Source organism: Oncorhynchus keta, chromosome 27 (genome assembly GCF_023373465.1).
Source record: "Oncorhynchus keta strain PuntledgeMale-10-30-2019 chromosome 27, Oket_V2, whole genome shotgun sequence".
Classification (NCBI taxonomy): domain Eukaryota; kingdom Metazoa; phylum Chordata; class Actinopteri; order Salmoniformes; family Salmonidae; genus Oncorhynchus; species Oncorhynchus keta.
In genome coordinates, this window is record NC_068447.1 from 33,072,595 (window position 1) to 33,092,230 (window position 19,636).

General features: G+C 43.0%; 1 protein-coding gene across 3 annotated transcripts in view; it reads left to right on the top strand.

The window, feature by feature from the left end:
• Positions 1-4,047: 4,047 nt before the first annotated feature.
• The window catches only part of LOC118359817 (beta-catenin-like protein 1), a 44,331-nt gene continuing 28,742 nt past the window's right edge, over positions 4,048-19,636 (top strand). For all 3 annotated transcript variants that reach the window (XM_035738606.2, XM_035738607.2, XM_035738609.2), the window contains exons 1-5: positions 4,048-4,206; positions 7,211-7,396; positions 12,503-12,609; positions 17,164-17,303; positions 17,500-17,597. In XM_035738606.2, coding sequence (XP_035594499.1) covers positions 4,177-4,206; positions 7,211-7,396; positions 12,503-12,609; positions 17,164-17,303; positions 17,500-17,597 — 561 coding nt within the window. In that variant the 5' untranslated portion in view covers positions 4,048-4,176. The remainder of the gene's footprint in view (positions 4,207-7,210; positions 7,397-12,502; positions 12,610-17,163; positions 17,304-17,499; positions 17,598-19,636) is intronic.

The following is a 19,636-nucleotide window of genomic DNA, read 5'->3' on the forward strand; positions in this document are numbered from 1 at the left end:
AAAGCTCAATTTTAGTCTCATCTGACCAGAGTACCTTCTTCCATATGTTTGGAGAATCTCCCACATGCCTTTTGGCGAACACCAAATATGTTTGCTTATTTTTTTCTGGACACTCTTCCGTAAAGCCCAGCTCTGTGGAGTGTGTGGCTTAAAGTGGTCCTATGGACAGATACTCCAGTCTCCCATGTGGAGCTTTGCAGGTCCTTCAGGGTTATCTTTGGTCTCTTTGTTGCCTCTCCGATTAATGCCCTCCTTGCCTGGTCTGTGAGTTTTGGTGGACAGCCCTTTCTTGGCAGGTTTGTTGTGGTGCCATATTCTTTCCATTTTTTAATACTGGATTTAATGGTGCTCTGTGGAATGTTCAAAGTGTCTGATATTTTTATATAAGCCAACCCTGATCTGTACTTCTCCACAACTTTGTCCCTTTCCTGTTTGGAGATTTCCTTGGTCTTCATAGTGCCGCTTGCTTGGTGGTGCCCCTTGCTTAGTGATGTTGCAGACTCTGGGGCCTTTCAGAACAGCTGTATATATACTGAGATCATGTTACAGATCATGTGACACAGATTGCAAACAGTTGGACTTTATTGAACTAATTAGGTAACTTCTGAAGTTAATTTGTTGCACCAGATCTTATTTAGGGGCTTCATAGCAAAGGGGTGAATACATATGTACTCAACACTTTTCTGTTTTTAATTTTTTGGAATTTTTTGAATCAAGTTTTTTTTTTCCATTTTTTTTTTCACTTCACCAGTTTGGACTATTTTGTGTCTATCCATTACATGAAGTCCAAATAATAATCAATTTAAATGACAGGTTGTAATGCAACAAAATAGGAAAAACGCCAAGGTGGGTGAATACTTTGCAAGGCACTGTATGTATGGGCTGAAACATTTTTCGTGAGGGAAAAATCAGGTCTGAAATTTTTATGTAGAAATTACTAATTTCAGAAGCCTTTTTAAACCTCAAATGCATTGCAGGAAAGTTATCAAATTAAGATCCTACACCTGTATAGGTCCACATTTATTATTAAAGAAGATATATGTTTTAACCTTTATTTAAGTAGGTACAACACTTATGAACACCAATTGTTTTGTGGAGGGAAACATGTGTGTGGTGGAAATATCTCAGAAGAAATTGTGCAATTAATTTGATTGCACCATCTGACTCATGGGCCAAACAATGCTTTGTATTTCACAAAGTCAGGCCACCATATCCCCCTGATGTTAAATAATGAAGTCACAGTGTGGAGCCCGGCACACTCAGCGTAGCTGCTCTGCTGCGATACAATCACTGGCGACCTCTGCAGATTAGTGTAATCAGCTCTCACAGCTTGTGTGAAATTATATTGCTCCGAATGAAAGGAAACGGATGGAATTCAATGGAAAGGATCCAGCGGCACAGCCCAAATACATTGGGGGGAAGAGATGTCATTAACACAGTGAGCAGACACTGTGTGAAAAGCCCAGCATCTTCAGGGATCATGGTACAAGTTAATTTAATTCTGTTGAACAGTGGAGATTCATGGTGGGTTTGGGGTTCAGCAGGAGGAAACAAGAGTTGATTGATTTAAAGATTTTTGAAAAAAACTTTTTGGCAAATGGTCCTTGAATGTCATTGCTCACATGATGACTGCACTGCAGCTGAACAGACATGAGGAAACCTGTCATCTGTGACATCTTCTGTTTTATGTTTTACAGTACCTGCCTTTCACTGACTCCTCAGGCATGAATCCCTAATGGTACTGACAAGGTCTTTTTTTACCTTAAGTTTACATATTCCTATATAATACTTGCAGTGGTGGCAGGTGGCACTTTAAATGGGGAGGACAGGCAAATATTGTCTGGAACAGAATTAATGGGATGGTCTCAAACACATCAAACACCTGGCTTCCATGTGTTTGATACCATTCCATTCACTTTATTCCATTCCTTTTTATGAAATGTCCTTCCTTCACCAGCCTCCTTTACTAGTACTTGTATTCACATCCAATGTGCGTCATGTCTTTGTTGTATAGAGGAGCTGAATATGAACAAATTTTGAGGCAGACGTCACGTTCTGATAAGGCTTTCCTTCTGTCAGGGGATCCCTTTGCAGATGGTTGTTGATTAACATTGTTGTCAAAGCCACTGTTAGGAATATGCTCCTGCATGTTGATTTGAATGCCATAAGGACAAAGTAGAGGAAACTGTAACCAGTAACCACATCTTATGTTGATTAAAGGACGACTCAGTGATATGACGTAGATGCAGAAAGTAAACCGCATAGTGGGCCAATTTCCATATCAACTAAGAGCATTGAAACGCAAGGCTTAACTTCTCCTGTTTTGTCCTGTGGCTCCCACGCTGTAACAGTGTGAAGCGAACCCATGCACATGCACAGATGTGTGACTGTGCGAGAGTGAAGACTTGCATCTCGCTCATCTCAATATCTGCGGTGCTGCTTGTGGCAATTTAATTTTCACTGAGTGTACCTTTAATATAATACAGCTCAGTTATAGGCTTTCCTATACGCTTTCCTTGACCATCTTTGTGTTAAGGAACAGGTTAACGTCTTTAAAACAATAGTTGATGTTGTATCTGTGTATTAAAGATTAAACAAGGTTTTGACTGCAGTTAATCTAGTTTTAAGTCTGGAGGAGGATAGAGAGTTTTTAATAGCACCACAGCTGGCCTTGTTTTATTGCTTTAGGAGGGAGGTAATAGAAAAACTACAACAACCAGAGGGCCATAAAAATCGTTGGTAATTAAGTCTCTGGGTAATTATTTTCAGCCAAACATTAATTTTACAGGTTTAATAGATGTTCCAATGGTTTCCAGGGCCAAGTGCCTTGGGCCTGGTTTGTAATGCAGTACCATTAATCATGGGTTCTTTCTCCGACTTTAAGTCTTCATAATAACAGTAACAATGTTCTCTTATGTCTTCACAGGAAAGTTTCAACCAAGCAAAACACCCAGACAGGACAAAGTAATATAGCCATGGAGAACATTAAAATAACAATTGTGGACTCCTTGAAATGGAAAAAGCCTACATTAAATTTAGCATTACCACACACTGCTCATCATTCACGGCCGCCAAGGTTATGAGAGATGTCACCTCCAGCAGCGTTTCTTGGAGCCTTTATGGTATATTTTCCATCTCAAACACAGCATGTGTAGTGTGAGGTAAGACAGATTTGAATGACCTACATAGCAGGGGGTTTTGGAGACACTGCTGACCGTTGACCATAGCCACTCACACTTTTCTCCTTCTTTGTTTATCAACACCTGTTTATCAACACTCTGCTTGGCTTTTATACAGTAGGGTCATCTTCACTGGATTGGTAAGAACAACCATATTTTCCATCAATTGTAACAGCGTCATGAAGTGTGAGAATTTTGCCTTGCCAAAGTGCTTGTGTTTTCTAACTTAGAATTTTACTGCCCGTCTCCTCTCTTTTCCCTTGTGTTGCTAGCATTGCAAGCTTGACTGGTTTACAATGGCCTCCTGTTTGAATACTGTTGCTATTGCACTACTGTCACAGATCGCTGGTCATAGTGAAGAGTGACAACATGGAGGCCCCTGCCAGACAACACTCATAAATCCCGAATGATGCAGATTGAAAAGGTGGTTTTCTGCTTGTCTCACACGCTGAATCTTTATTTCTCTTTTATTTTTTATTTTACAGACACTCTGTTAGAGGACCTACAAGGCTGTATAGAGTGTATTTGTGTGTGACTGTGTGTGTGCGTGTGTTGCATCATGCCATAGTTGCTCTGTAATTATTTTTGAATTAATAACAGTATTATGATTATGCAATTACAATGCTGCAAATCCTGAAAATAAAATAAAGAAGTCCTGTAAAAGTTACCACCTGCATAATTATCGTATAACAATAAATGTAAATTCAATCTCACTCTGTAGTATCTGTGCAACTTGTAAAGTAAACAGGAAAACGTGTTACCTCTTAATTTATGGGGGCCTACAGCTAAGGTCCTTGGAATGTCAAGTCCCCATCAGTTCCTCAAAGCAAGTCTCTTAAAAAAAAAAAAAAAAGTACCCTCTTCAGAATATCACGACAACGAAGTGCTTTACGGTAACATTTGCTGTTTTAAGTTTGTAGCGGGACATTGCAAGGCTGACATAGCCACTATTCATTGTTGGTAACTGTAGCGTTTGCCCGAAACTTAAGATTTCGTCATGGACGTAGGCGAGCTACTGAATTATCAGGTAATTAGCTGGTTAGACATATCCTCATATCCTGGCTAGCTAACTTACCGGTAACGTTAGTTAGCTATCAAAATAAGGGTGCTGTAAACAGCGTATTCGACTCTAGCCCTATAGTTACGTTGTTAGCTAACGTTACTGGCTAAAATGATTGGTATTTAGCGAATAAACCAAGTTCGCTTAGCTAGTTAACGTTGTGACAAATTTAAGGAGTTGGCTATCTGATGTCAAGTTAGCCTAAAAAACGTTACCACATACAGTTAACAAGTTACTGTAGCTAACTAACTACAGTAGCTAGCTAAGCTAAGCTATCTTGTGATACAAACGCTTGCCTAATTTAGCTCAGCTGAAGATATTTGCTATTTTTTCTTTTTCTATCTGTGGCTCAGCCTTGTTAGCTAAAGTAATGTTGCTTTCGTGGAATGTAATTTCTTGAGCACACTACATGACCAAACGTATGTGGACACCTGCGAACATCCCATTTCAAAATAATGGGCATTAATATGGTGTTGTATAGGGTTGAGGTCGGGGCTCTGCGCATACCAGTCAAGTTCTTCCACACTGATCTCAACAATCCATTTCTGCATGTACCTCGATTTGTGCACGGGGGCATTGTCATGCTGAAACAGGAAAGGGAATTCCCCAAACTGTTGCCACAGTTGTAAGCACAGAATCATCTAGAATGTCATTGCGTGCCTTAGAGTTAAGATTTCCCTTCACTGGAACTAAGGGGCCTAAATTATGAACAAGCAGCCCCAGATCAATATTCCTCCTTCACCAAAACTTTACAGTTGGCACTATGCTTTGGGGCAGGTACAGTGGCTTGCGAAAGTATTCACCCCACCATGGCATTTTTTTTTTTCATTTCAATTTGGACTATTTTGTATCTGTCCATTACATGAAATCCATATAAAAATCCATTTAAATTACAGGTTGTAGTGCAACAAAATAGGAAAAACCGCCAAGGGAGTGAATACTTTTGCAAGGCACTGTAGTGTTTTCCTGGCATCTGCCAAACCCAGATTCATCTGTCGGACTGCCAGATGGTGAAGCGCAATTCATCACTCCAGAAAACTTGTTTCCAATGGTGGTGAGCTTTAAACCACTCCTGCTGACGCTTGGCATTGCACGTGGTGATCATAGGCTCGTGTGCAGCTAATCAGCCACGGAAACCCATTTCGTGACGCCACGACATACAGTTCTTGTGCTGGCGTTGCTTCCAGGGGCAGTTTGGAACTCGGTAGTGAGTGTTGCAACCGAGGACAGAAGATTTTTACATGCTTTAGAATAGAGGTCGACCGATTATGATGTTTCAACGCCGATACCGATTATTGGAGGACCATAAAAGCCGATGCCGATTAAAAAATATATATAATAAAAAAAAATTTATATATATATTTTTTTAAATTGTATTTTAAATTTGTAATAATAACAATTACAACAATACTGGATGAACACTTATTTTAACTTAATATAATACATCAATAAAATCAATTTAGCCTCAAGTAAATAATGAAAGGTGTTTAAATAATGCAAAAACAAAGTGTTGGAGAAGAAAGTAAAAGTGCAATATGTTCCATGTAAGAAAGCTAATGTTTCAGTTCCTATGTTCCTAACATATGAAAGCTGGTGGTTCCTTTTAACATGAGTCTTCAATATTCCCAGGTAAGAAGTTTTAGGTTGTAGTTATTATAGGACTATGTCCCTCTATACCATTTGTATTTCGTTAACCTTTGAATATTGGATGTTCTTATAGGCACTTTAGTATTGCCAGTATAACAGTATAACTTCCGTCCCTCTCCTCGCTCCTCCCTGAGCTCGAACCAGCAACAAAATTACAATTAGCGTGCGCTAACTAGCTAGCCATTTCACTTCGGTTACACGAGCCTCATCTCGGGAGTTGATAGGCTTGAAGTCATAAACAGAGCAATGCTTGCCGCACAACGAAGAGCTGCTGGCGAAACGCACAAAAGTGCTGTTTGAATGAATGTTTACGCACCTGCTTCTGCCTACCACTGCTCAGTCACATACTTGTATGCTCAATCAGATTATATGCAACGCAGGACACGCTAGATAATCTAGTAATATCATCAACCATGTGTAGTTAACTAGTGATTATTATTATTATGATTGATTGTTTTTTATAATATAAATGTAATGCTAGCTAGCCATTTACCTTGGTTTACTGCATTTGCATAACAGTCTCCTTGTGGAATGCAACGAGAGAGAGGCAGGTTGTTATTGCGTTGGACTAGTTAACTGTAAGGTTGCAAGATTGGATCCCCCGAGCTGACAAGGTGAAAATCTGTCCTTCTGCCCCTGAACAAGGCAGTAGTGGGTTCGATTCCCGGGACCACCCATGTATGCACACATGACTGTAAGTCGCTTTGGATAAAAGCGTCTGCTAAATGGCATATTATTTATTTATTTAACCCACGGTTCCTAGGCCGTCATTGAAAATAAGAATGTGTTCTTAACTGACTTGCCTAGTTAAATAAAGATTAAATAAAGGTGTGAATTTTTTTTTTTTAATCGGCAAATCGGCGCCCAAGAATACTGATTTCCGATTGTTATGAAAACTTGAAATCGGCCCTGATTAATTGGCCACACCTCTACTTTAGAATTCGGCAGTTCTGTTCTGTGAGCTTGTGTGGCTAACCACTTCTCGACAGAGCCGTTGTTTGAAAGGTGGCATCCAATGACGGTACCACATTGAAAGTCACTGAGCTCTTCAGTAAGGCCAATTTGTTTCTGTGGAGATTGCATGGTTGTGTGCTCAATTTTATACACCTGTCAGCAATGGGTGTGGAATACACAGATTTGAATTTGTCCACATACTTTTGGCCATAGTGTGTATCAGAAAATCAAGTGCTATTGCATGTTAAGATGAATGCATTTGCTACATTATTAACTGTTTGCTTGGATACATTGCAAAGCCTTATGACTTGACTTCCCAGTTTTGATGTACCTGCTCAACATGGTGTTGATGGTGTGATCTTCATTGTAGCCTGACAGGGGGGCAAAGCGTCTGCGGGATGATGATGATGATGATGGTGATGACCCCAGAAGCAAGAAGGTTGGCAGAGACCTGGCCAGACGCCTGGAGAGAGATGACGGTGAGGACCCGAGTAGTGACAGGAAGAGGATACTGGAGAAACTCATGGATGATGATGAGGACGCAGACGACCAAGAGGTCGGCAAAGTTTTACTGACATAAAATCAATCAAATCAAATTGTCATATGCACCGAATACAACAGGTGAAATGCTTACAAGCCCTTAACCAACAATCCAGTTTAAAAAATAAGAATAAGAAATAAGAGGAACAAGTAATTAAAGAGCAGCAGTAAAATAACAATAGCAAGACAATATACAGGGGGTACCGGTAATGAGTCAATGTGCAGGGGCACCAGTAAGTGGAGGTAATTGAGGTAACATGTACATGTAGGTAGAGTTATTAAAGCGACTATGCATCGATAATAACAGAGTAGCAATGGTGTAAAAGAGGGAGCAGCAATGCAAATATTCTGGGTAGCCACTTGAATAGATGTTCAGAAGACTTATGGCTTGGGGGTAGAAGCCTCTTGGATCGAGACTTGGCGCTCCGGTACCGCTTGCTTGCGGTGCTGTAGCAGAGAGAACAGTCAATGATAGTCTACGACTAGGGTGGATGGATAATTTTTAGGGCCTTCCTCTGACACCGCCTGATATAGAGGTCCTGGATGGCAGGAAGCTTGGCCACAGTGATGTACTGGGCTGTACGCACTACCCTCTGTAGTGCCTTGTGATTGGAGTCCGAGCGTTGCCATACCAGGCAGTGATGCAACCAGTCGGAATGCTCTCTATGGTGCAGCTATATAACCTTATGAGGATCTGAGGATCCATGCCAAATCTTTTCAGTCTCCTGAGGGGGAATACGTTTTGTCGTGTCCTCTTCACGACTGTCTTGGTGTGCTTGGATCATGTTAGTTTGTTGGTGATGTGGACACCAAGGAACTTGAAGCTCTCATAATCTGCTCCACTGCAGACCTGTCGATGAGAATGGGGGTGTGCTCGGTCTTCCTTTTCCTGTATTCCACAATCATCTCCTTAGTCTTGATCACGTTGAGGGAGAGGTTGTTATCCTGGCACCACACGGCCAGATCTGTCGGTGATCAGGCCGAGCACTGTTGTCATCGGCAAATTTAATGATGGTGTTGAAGTTGTGCCTGGCTGTGCTGTGCCGAGTGAACAGGGAGTACAGGACGGGACTAAGCACCACCCCCTGAAGGGCCCCCGGTGTTGAGGATCAGCGTGGCGGATGTGTTGTACCTACCCTTACGGCCTGGGGGCGGCGCGTCAGGAAGTCCAGGATCCAGTTGCCGAGGGAGGTTTTTAGTCCCTGGGTCCTTAGCTTATTGATGAGCTTTGGTGTTGAACGCTGAGTGTTGAACGCTGAGCTGTAGTCAATGAATGGCATTCTCACATAGGGCATTTGCAAATTGGCTACATAAGTGAGTGTTACTGGTTGGTAGTTGTTTAGGCAGGTTACCTTAGTATTCTTGGTCACAGGGACTATAGTAGTCTGCTTAAAACATGTTGGTATTACAGACTCTAACAGGGAGAAGTTGAAAATGTCAGTGAAGACACTTGCTAGTTGGTCAGCGCATGCTTTCAGTACATGTCCTGGAAATCCGTCTGGCCCTGCAGCCTTGTGAATGTTGAGCCTGTTTAAAGGTCTTACTTACTTCGGAGAGCGTGATCACACAGTCTTCTGGATCAGCTGGTGCTCTCATGCATGTTTCAGTGTAATTTACCTCGAAGCGAGCGTAGAAGTAGTGTAGCCCGTCTGGTATGCTCGTGTCACTGGGCTGCTCTCGCCTGTGCTTCCCTTTGTAGTCTGTAATGGCTTGCAAGCCCTGCCACATCTGACGAGCATCAGAGTCTGTGTAGTACGATTTGATCTTGGTCCTGTATTGACGCTTTGCCTGTTTGATGGTTCGTTGGAGGGCATAGTGGGATTTGTTTGGTCTTAGTGCCAGCATCCGTCTTTGCTGGTAAATGGACCGCTACAAAAAATACAGATGGTGTGGTCTACAGCTTATCATGAGATACTCTACCTCAGGCGAGCAAAACCTCAAGACTTCCTTAGATATTGTGCACCAGCTGTTTACACATTTACATGGTACGCCACCCCTTGTCTTACCAGGCGCCACTGTTCTATCCTGCCGATAGAGCGTATAAGCAGCTAGCTGTATGTTGATGATGTTGTCGTTCAGCCACGACTCCATGACGCGTAAGATATTGGTTTTTAATGTCCCATTGTTAGTTTAATCTTCCTCGTAGGTTGTCAATTTTATTTTCCAATGATTGCACATTAGCTAGGAGAACGGAAGGCAGTGGGGGTTTATTCGATCGCCTACAAATTCTCAGAAGTCAGGCCCCCGCTCTCTTTTTCTCCGTCTTCTCTTCACGCAAATGAGGGGGATTTGGGCTTGGTCCCGGTAAAGCACTATTTAAAAAATAAAATAAATAATTACATTATTTAACCGTTATTTAACCAGGTAGGCTAGTTGAGAACAAGTAAAGCATAGCAATTCGACGCATACAACAACACAGTTACACATGGAATAAACAAACATAGTCAATAATACAGTAGAACAAAAGAAAACGTCTATATACAGTGAGTGCAAATGAGGTAAGATAAGGGAGTTAAAGCAATAAATAGGACATGGTGGCGAAGTAATTACAATATAGAAATTAAACACGAGTGGTAGATGTGCAGAAGATGAATGTGCAAGTTGAGATACTGGGGTGCAAAGGAGCAAGATAAATACTGTATGGGGATGAGGTAGGTAGTTAGATGGGCTGTTTAGATGGGCTACGTGCAGTGATCTGTGAGCTGCTCTGACAGCCGGTGCTTAAAGCAAGTGAGGGAGATATGAGTCTCCAGCTTCAGAGATTTTTGCAGGTCGTTCCAGTCATTGGCAGCAGAGAACTGTAAGAAAAGACGACCAAAGGAGGAATTGGCTTTGGGGGTGACCAGTGAGATATACCTGCTGGAACGCGTGCTACAAGTGGGTGCTGCTATGGTGACCAGTGAGCTGAGATAAGGCAGGGGCTTTACCTAGCAGATACTTGTAGATAACCTGTAGCCAGTGGGTTTGGTGACGAGTATGAAGCAAGGGCCAACCAACGAGAGCGTACAGGTCGCAATGGTGGGTAGTGTATGGGGCTTTGGTGACAACATGGATGGCACTGTGATAGACTGCATCCAGTTTGTTGATTAGAGTGTTGGAGGCTATTCTATTGATGACATCACTGAAGTCAAGGATCGGTAGGATGGTCAGTTTTACGAGGGTATGTTTGGCAGCATGAGTGAAGGATGCTTTGTTGCGAAATAGGAAGCTGATTATAGATTTAACTTTGAATTGCAGATGTTTGATGTGAGTCTGGAAGGAGAGTTTACAGTCTAACCAGACACCTAGGTATTTGTAGTTGTCCACGTATTCTAAGTCCGAGCCGTCCAGAGTCGTGATGCTGGACGGGCGAGTAGGTGCGGGCAGTGATCGGTTGAATAGCATGCATTTAGTTTTACTTGCGTTTAAGAGCAGTTGGAGAGCTGTATGGCATTCAAGCTCATCTGGAGGTTAGTTAACAAAGAGGCACCAGAAATATACAGAATGGTGTCGTCTGCGTAGAGGTGTACCAGAGAATCACCAGTGTACCAGAGAATCACCAGCAGCAAGAGCAACATCATTGATGTATACAGAGAAGAGAGTCGGCCCGAGGATTGAACCCTGTGCCACCCCCACAGAGACTGCCAGAGGTCCGGACAACAGATTTGACACACTGATTTGACACACTGAACTTTATTAGAGAAGTAGTTGGTAAACCATGCGAGACAATCATTTGAGAAACCAAGGCTGTCGAGTCTGCCGATAAGAATGTGGTGATTGACAGAGTTGAAGGCCTTGGCCAGGTCGATGAATACTGCTGCACAGTAATGTCTCTTATCGATTGGTTATGATGTTGTTTAGGACCTTGAGCGTGGCTGAGGTGCACCCATGACCAGCTCTGAAACCAGATTGCATAGAGGAGAAGGTACGGTGGGATTCAAAATGGTTGGTTATCTGTTTGTTAACTTGGCTTTACGAAGACCTTCAAAAGACTGAGTAGGATAGATATAGGTCTGTAGCATTTTGGGTCTAGAGTGTCTCCCCCTCTGAAGAGGGGGATGACCGCGGCAGCTTTCCAATCTTTGGGAATCTCAGACGATACGAAAGAGAGGTTGAACAGCTAGTAATAGGGGCTGCAACAATTTCGACAGATAATTTTAGAAAGACAGTGTCCAGATTGTCTGGCCCGGCTGATTTGTTGGGGTCCAGATTTTGCAGCTCTTTCAGAACATCAGCTATCTGGATTTGGGTAAAGGAGAAATGGTGGGGGCTTTGGCGGGTTGCTGTGGAGGGTGCCGGGTAAGTTGACCGGGGTAGGGGTGCCAGGTGGAAAGCATGGCCAGCCGTAGAGAAATGCTTATTGAAATTCTCAATTATAGTGGATTTATTGGTGGTGAGTGTTTCCTAGCCTCAGTGCAGTGGGCAGCTGGGAGGAGGTGCTCTTATTCTCCATGGACTTTACAGTGTCCCAGAACTTTTTTGTTTGTACTACAGGATGCACATTTCTGTTTGAAAAAGCTAGCCTTGGCTTTCCTAACTGCCTGTGCCTATTTGTTCCTAACTTCCCTGAAAAGTTGCATATCACGGGGGCTATTCGATGCTAATGCAAAACGCCACAGGATGTTTTTGTGCTGGTCAAGGGCAGACGGGTCTGGAGTGAACCAGGGACTATATCTATTCCTAGTGCTACATTTTTTGAATGGGGCATGCTTATTTAAGATGGTGAGGAAGGCACTTTTAAAGAATAGCCAGGCATCATCTACTGATGGGATGAGGTCAATATCATTCCAGGATACCCCAGCCAGGTCAATTAGAATGGCCTGCTCACAGAAGTGTTTTAGGGAGCGTTTGACAGTGATGAGGGGTGGACGTTTGGTCGCAGACCCATTACGGATGCAGGCAATGAGTAATCGTTGTTCTGATGTCCAGAAGTTATTTTTGGTGGTAAGAGACGGAAGCAGCAACATTATGTACAAAATAAGTAAAAACCAATAAGTTGCAAACAAACAGAAAATCAGTTGATTAGGAGCACTTAAAACATCAGCCATCTTCTCTCATGTGGCGTTAAATGTGCTGATCTTGTTCCTAAAATATTTTTTGTTGTCTTGGTTACACTTTTCACGAAAGGGCACTCTGTTTTCAGGGTGAACCAGTGGATGAGAGTTCGGTGAAGAAAATGATCCTGACCTTTGAAAAAAGGTCTTACAAAAACCAAGAGCTGAGGATAAAGTTCCCAGACACCCCGGGGAGGTGAGTTAATGAGGGACATTTATAAGTAAGGCTGTGACGGTCATGGAACTTTGGATGACTTTATATTTGAGATTCTTCAAAGTAGTCACCCTTTGCCTTGATGACAGCTTTGCACACTCTTGGCATTCTCTCAACCAGCTTCATGAGGTAGTCACCTGGAATGCATTTCAATTAACAGGCGAGCCTTGTTAAAAGTAAATTAGATTTTCATTCCTTAATGTGTTTGAGCCCATCAGTAGTGACAAGGTAGGAAGAAGAGCCCTATTTGGTCAAATATCAAGTCCATATTATGGCAAGAACAGCTCAAATAAGCAAAGATAAATGACTTTAAGAAATGAAGGTCAGTTAATCCAGAAAATGTCAAGAACTTTGAAAGTTTCATCATGGGCAGTTGCAAAATCCATCAAGTGCTACGATGAAACTGGCTCTCATTAGGACCGCCACAGGAAAGGAACACCCAGAGTTACCTCTACTGCAGATGACAAGTTCTTCAGAGTTAAAAACCTGTTATGGCAAGGCCCCCATTCAGCTGAAAAGGTGGCGCAGGGAATTCAAAAATATTCTTTAGAAATATTTAACTTTCACACATTAACATGTCCAATACCTCAAATGAAAGATAAACATCTTGTTCATCTACCCATCATGTCAGATTTTTTTAATGTTTTACAGCAAAAACACAACATATATTTATGTTAGACCACCACCAAATCAAAGGAAAAACGCAGCCATTTTTTCCAGCCAAAGATAAAATCACAAAAGCAGGATTAGAGATAAAATGAATCACTAACCTTTTGAAAATCTTCATCAGATGACAGTCATATGACATGTTACACAGTACATTTATGTTTTGTTCGATAATATGCATTTTTATATCCACAAATCTCGGTTTACATTGACGCTATGTTCAGAAATTCCTCCAAAATATCCGGATGAATTATAGAAAGCTACGCCAGATAACATAAATACTCATCATAAACTTTGACTAAAGATGCATGTTCTACATATAATTAAAGATACACTGGTTCTTAATGCAACCGCTGTGTCAGATTTTTTAAAAACGTTACGTAAAAAGCCTAACATTGCAATAATCTGAGATGGCGCACAGACGTAACAGTATTTCTCCGCCATGTTGGAGTCAACAGAAATACGAAATTATAACATAAATATTCCCTTACCTTTGATGATCTTTCATCAGAATGTAGTGCAAGGAGTCCTAGTTCCACAATAAATTGTTGTTTTGTTCCATAATGTCCAATACTAGTGTCCAAGTAGCTGCATTTGCTATCACTTTCAGCTCACGTGCCCAAAAACCGACTGCTGGTCCAAGATAACTCGCACAAAAACTTCCGAAAGATATATTCCAGGTCGAATAAACTGGTCAAACTAAGTAGAGAATCAATCTTCAGGATGTTATTATCATACATATCCAATAACGTTCCAAACGGATCATACGTTTTCAGCTGGAGCCAAATGGAACAGCGGTAGCACCCACAGAGAAATGCGCCACGGGAAAATGGCATTCTGTCGGGACACTGACTATTTCCCCTCCCATTCGGTCAAAGTTCACAGCAAATGCTCCATTCCACTTTCTACTGAATGAGGACATCTAGTGGAAGGCGTAGGAAGTGTTTCCAGATCCATATCTTGTTGGGAAAGGAGGGGGCGATGATGTCAAAGTTGTCCCAACTTTCAGAATTTCACTTCTTGTTTGGAAGATTGCCTGCCCTATGAGTTCTGTTATACTCACAGACATAATTCAAACAGAGAAGTTTTAGAAACTTCAGTGTTTTCTATCCAATAGTAATAATAATATGCATATATTAGCAATCTAGGACAGAGTAGGATGCAGTTCACTATGGGCACGCAATTCATCCAAAGTGAAAATACTGCCCCCTATCCTCAACTAGTTTTAACTGCACCTCAGATTGCAAATAAATGCTTCACAGAGTTCAAGACAGACACATCTCAACATCAACTGTTCAGAGGAGACTGTGTGAATCAGGCCTTTATGGTCGAATTGCTGCAAAGAAACCACTACTAAAGGACACCAATAGGAAGAGACTTGCTTGGGCTATGAAACACGTGCAATGGAGATTAGACAGGTGGAAATCTGTCCTTTTGTCTGATGACTCCAAATTCCAACCGCCAAATTCCAACCCCCAAATTCCAACCCCCATTTCTTTGTAAAACGCAGAGTAGGTGAACGGATGATCTCTGCATGTGTGGTTCCCACCGTGAAGCATGGAGGATGTGTGGGGGTGCTTTGCTGTTGACCCTGTCTGTGATTTTATTTTGAATTCTAGGCACACTTAACCAGCATGATTATCACAGCATTCTGCAGCAATAAGCCATCCCATCTGGTTTGTGCTTAGTGGGACTATCACTTGTTTTTCAACAGGGCAATGACCTAACACACCTCCATAGTAGAGAGAATAATTTCTTTCTTTCATCACATTCCCAGTGGGTCAGAAGTTTACATACACTCAATTAGTATTTGGTAGCATTGCTTTTGAATTGTTTAACTTGGGTCAAACATTTTGGGTAGCCTTCCACAAGCTTCCCACAATAAATTGGCTGAATTTAGTCCCGTGCCTCCTGACAGAGCTGGTGTAACGGAGTCAGGTTTGTCGGCCTCCTTGCTCGCACACGCCTTTTCAGTTCTGCCCACACATTTTCTATAGGATTGAGGTCAGGGCTTTGTGATGGCCACTCTAATACCTTGACTCTGTTGTCCTTAAGCCATTTTGCCACAACTTTGGAAGTATGCTTGGGGTCATTGTCCATTTGGAAGACCCATTTGCAACCAAGCTTTAACTTCCTGACTGATGTCTTGAGATGTTGCTTCAATATATCCACATAATTTTCCTCCCTCATGATGCCATCTATTTTGTGAAGTGCACCAGTCCCTCTAGCAGCAAAGCACCTCCACAACACGATGCTGCCACTACCGTGCTTCAATTGCACCTCTTTGTCCATGTGCAATTGCAAACCGTAGTCTGGCTTTTTTATGGCGGTTTTGGAGAAGTGGCTTCTTCCTTGCTGAGCGGCCTAAAAGATTATGTCGATATAGGACTCGTTTTACTGTGGATATAGTAACTTTTGTACCGGTTTCCTCTAGCATCTTCACAAGGTCCTTTGCTGTTGTTCTGGGATTGATTTGCACTTTTTGCACCAAAGTATGTTCATCTCTAGGAGACAGAACGCATCTCCTTCCTGAGCGGTATGACTGCTGCGTGGTCCCATGGTGTTTATACTTGCGTACTATTGTTTGTACAGATGAACGTGGTACCTTCAGGCATTTGAAAATTACTCCCAAGGATGAACAAGACTTGTGGAAGTCTACAATTTTTTTTTCTGAGGTCTTGGATGATTTCTTTAGATTTTCCCATGATGTCAAGCAGAGAGGCACTGAGTTTGAAGGTAGGCCTTGAAATACATCCAACAGGAAATGTGTTGAGTGGTTGAAAAACTAGATTTAATGACTCCAACCTAAGTGTATGTACGTAAACTTCCGACTTCAACTATGTCTGTATGTATATTTATATATATTTATTTTAAGAGGTACATTTTCTCCTCAACTCCTGACTGCATGGGCTGCTGCTGTAGGCTTGATTGAAGATAACAGGTTAGGACAAGTTAGGATTCAATGTAGAAACTTTTAGAATATTAACAGGTTTATGTGACGTGCCGTTGCGAAATACCAGCGCCGTTGCTAACTAGCATAGCTGGTTCCATTGCGGCGAAGTGTTGTGGGATATTGGAATCCTCTTATCTTAATCTTTGGGTGCGTTTGTAAATTTGCTTTGGCAATCTACTCTGATATCAGAGCAGTCTTGTTTGTGTGACAGAGTGCAGAATAACTGATGAATTTACGAATGCACAACACCCGTTGAATTTGACAGGTATCAGTAAACGTCAGACAAAAAAACGTAAATAAGTTGTTGCTAGCAGCACAGTTAAAATCCCCAACGCTCTAGATAACAGTGAGGTGTTCTCTCATTTGTGTCTGGCAGTAGCTAGCAAGCTAGCCATCTTTAGCCAGTTAAATTGGGTGCTTGACTGTCTTTAGGTCAGAATGCTTGCACACTTTTTCCCCTAGACCAGAGCGTCCAGTGTGCACTCTGAATAATCCAAGACCGTAATACACTGAATTTGCGCACAGATAATCTGACAACGCTCTGAATTTACGAACCCGCAGAGTGCACTCTGAGCGCACTCACACTTCAGAGTGAATTTACAAACGCACCCGTAGTCATCTTCAACCTAGACTTCAGGGAGGGGGGCGTTGCCTGGGCACCGAAGACTCTTGTTAAAACAGGTATGACTTATTTTATTTTCATGGCAGTCTTCATCCATAACCGTCGGTTTCACGTTTATACGGTAATCGTGCCAGCCCTAGTTTAAACATTAAGTATTCATGCTTTTGTCCTATAAAGGTATAATTATTTTTTAAGGGTAAATTGATCTGCTCCAGTCTTTAATTACATGACATTGCATTCAACAAGTCTGGATTTATTTTCCATTTCTGACATACTTTATTATGCCTCTGCTCAGGTTCATGGAAACAGAGCTGGATCTGAATGACATCATCCAGGAGATCCATGTCATCGCCACCATGCCTGATCTCTACCACCTCTTGGTGGAGCTCAATGCTGTCCATTCCCTGCTGGGCTTACTCAGCCACGAGAACACAGATATCCTTTCCTTCAAAGATGGCTTACTGGGCATCATTCACTGTTAAGTTCAGTTAATTTACCTGCACTTGTTAAACCATTGACTAATGCTATTCTATGCATTTTACCTTGAATAAGACTACTAATGATTCTAAACTGAACCTAGAAAAAATCAAACATATTAATATCCACGGTAAAAATCCTTAGCCTATCCTACATATTGCCATTGCAGTGGTTGATTTGTTACAAGAGCTGACGGACATCGACACACTTCATGAAAGTGAAGAGGGCGCGGAAGTACTCATAGACTCTTTGGTGAGTCCATTTTGTTTGTATACAATCTAGTCATGGCTAGCAGCCATTTTGTGTTATTTCTCATCCCCCCCTACAACCATATTGATGCGGATGATAAACTCAATAGATTAAAATCAGATTCAATCCCAGCTAATGTCCATTGCCTTAGTGAAAATGGTCGTTCTTAAGGTATTTACATTACATTTAACATTTACATTTAAGTAATTTAGCAGACGCTCTTATCCAGAGCGACTTACAAATTGGTGCATTCACCTTATGACATCCAGTGGAACAGCCACTTTACAATAGTGCATCTAAATCTTTTAAGGGGGTGAGAAGGATTACTTTATCCTATCCTAGGTATTCCTTAAAGAGGTGGTGTTTCAGGTGTCTCCGGAAGGTGGTGATTGACTCCGCTGTCCTGGCGTCGTGAGGGAGTTTGTTCCACCATTGGGGGGCCAGAGCAGCGAACAGTTTTGACTGGGCTGAGCGGGAACTGTACTTCCTCAGTGGTAGGGAGGCGAGCAGGCCAGAGGTGGATGAACGCAGTGCCCTTGTTTGGATGTAGGGCCTGATCAGAGCCTGGAGGTACTGAGGTGCCGTTCCCCTCACAGCTCCGTAGGCAAGCACCATGGTCTTGTAGCGGATGCGAGCTTCAACTGGAAGCCAGTGGAGAGAGCGGAGGAGCGGGGTGACGTGAGAGAACTTGGGAAGGTTGAACACCAGACGGGCTGCGGCGTTGTGGATGAGTTGTAGGGGTTTAATGGCACAGGCAGGAGCCCAGCCAACAGCGAGTTGCAGTAATCCAGACGGGAGATGACAAGTGCCTGGATTAGGACCTGCGCCGCTTCCTGTGTGAGGCAGGGTCGTACTCTGCGGATGTTGTAGAGCATGAACCTACAGGAACGGGCCACCGCCTTGATGTTAGTTGAGAACGACAGGGTGTTGTCCAGGATCACGCCAAGGTTCTTAGCGCTCTGGGAGGAGGACACAATGGAGTTGTCAACCGTGATGGCGAGATCATGGAACGGGCAGTCCTTCCCCGGGAGGAAGAGCAGCTCCGTCTTGCCGAGGTTCAGCTTGAGGTGGTGATCCGTCATCCACACTGATATGTCTGCCAGACATGCAGAGATGCGATTCGCCACCTGGTCATCAGAAGGGGGAAAGGAGAAGATTAATTGTGTGTCGTCTGCATAGCAATGATAGGAGAGACCATGTGAGGTTATGACAGAGCCAAGTGACTTGGTGTATAGCGAGAATAGGAGAGGGCCTAGAACAGAGCCCTGGGGGACACCAGTGGTGAGAGCGCGTGGTGAGGAGACAGATTCTCGCCACGCCACCTGGTAGGAGCGACCTGTCAAGTAGGACGCAATCCAAGCGTGGGCCGCGCCGGAGATGCCCAACTCGGAGAGGGTGGAGAGGAGGATCTGATGGTTCACAGTATCGAAGGCAGCCGATAGGTCTAGAAGGATGAGAGCAGAGGAGAGAGAGTTAGCTTTAGCAGTGAGGAGCGCTTCCGTGATACAGAGAAGAGTGATTTGGATCAAGAAGGTCATTCTGAGAGAGATAGCGGGAGAGCTGGCCAAGGACGGCACGTTCAAGAGTTTTGGAGAGAAAAGAAAGAAGGGATACTGGTCTGTAGTTGTTGACATCGGAGGGATCGAGTGTAGGTTTTTTCAGAAGGGGTGCAACTCTCGCTCTCTTGAAGACGGAAGGGACGTAGCCAGCGGTCAGGGATGAGTTGATGAGCGAGGTGAGGTAAGGGAGAAGGTCTCCGGAAATGGTCTGGAGAAGAGAGGAGGGGATAGGGTCAAGCGGGCAGGTTGTTGGGCGGCCGGCCGTCACAAGACGCGAGATTTCATCTGGAGAGAGAGGGGAGAAAGAGGTCAGAGCACAGGGTAGGGCAGTGTGAGCAGAACCAGCGGTGTCGTTTGACTTAGCAAACGAGGATCGGATGTCGTCGACCTTCTTTTCAAAATGGTTGACGAAGTCATCTGCAGAGAGGGAGGAGGAGGGGGGGGGGGATTCAGGAGGGAGGAGAAGGATTCAGGAGGGAGGAG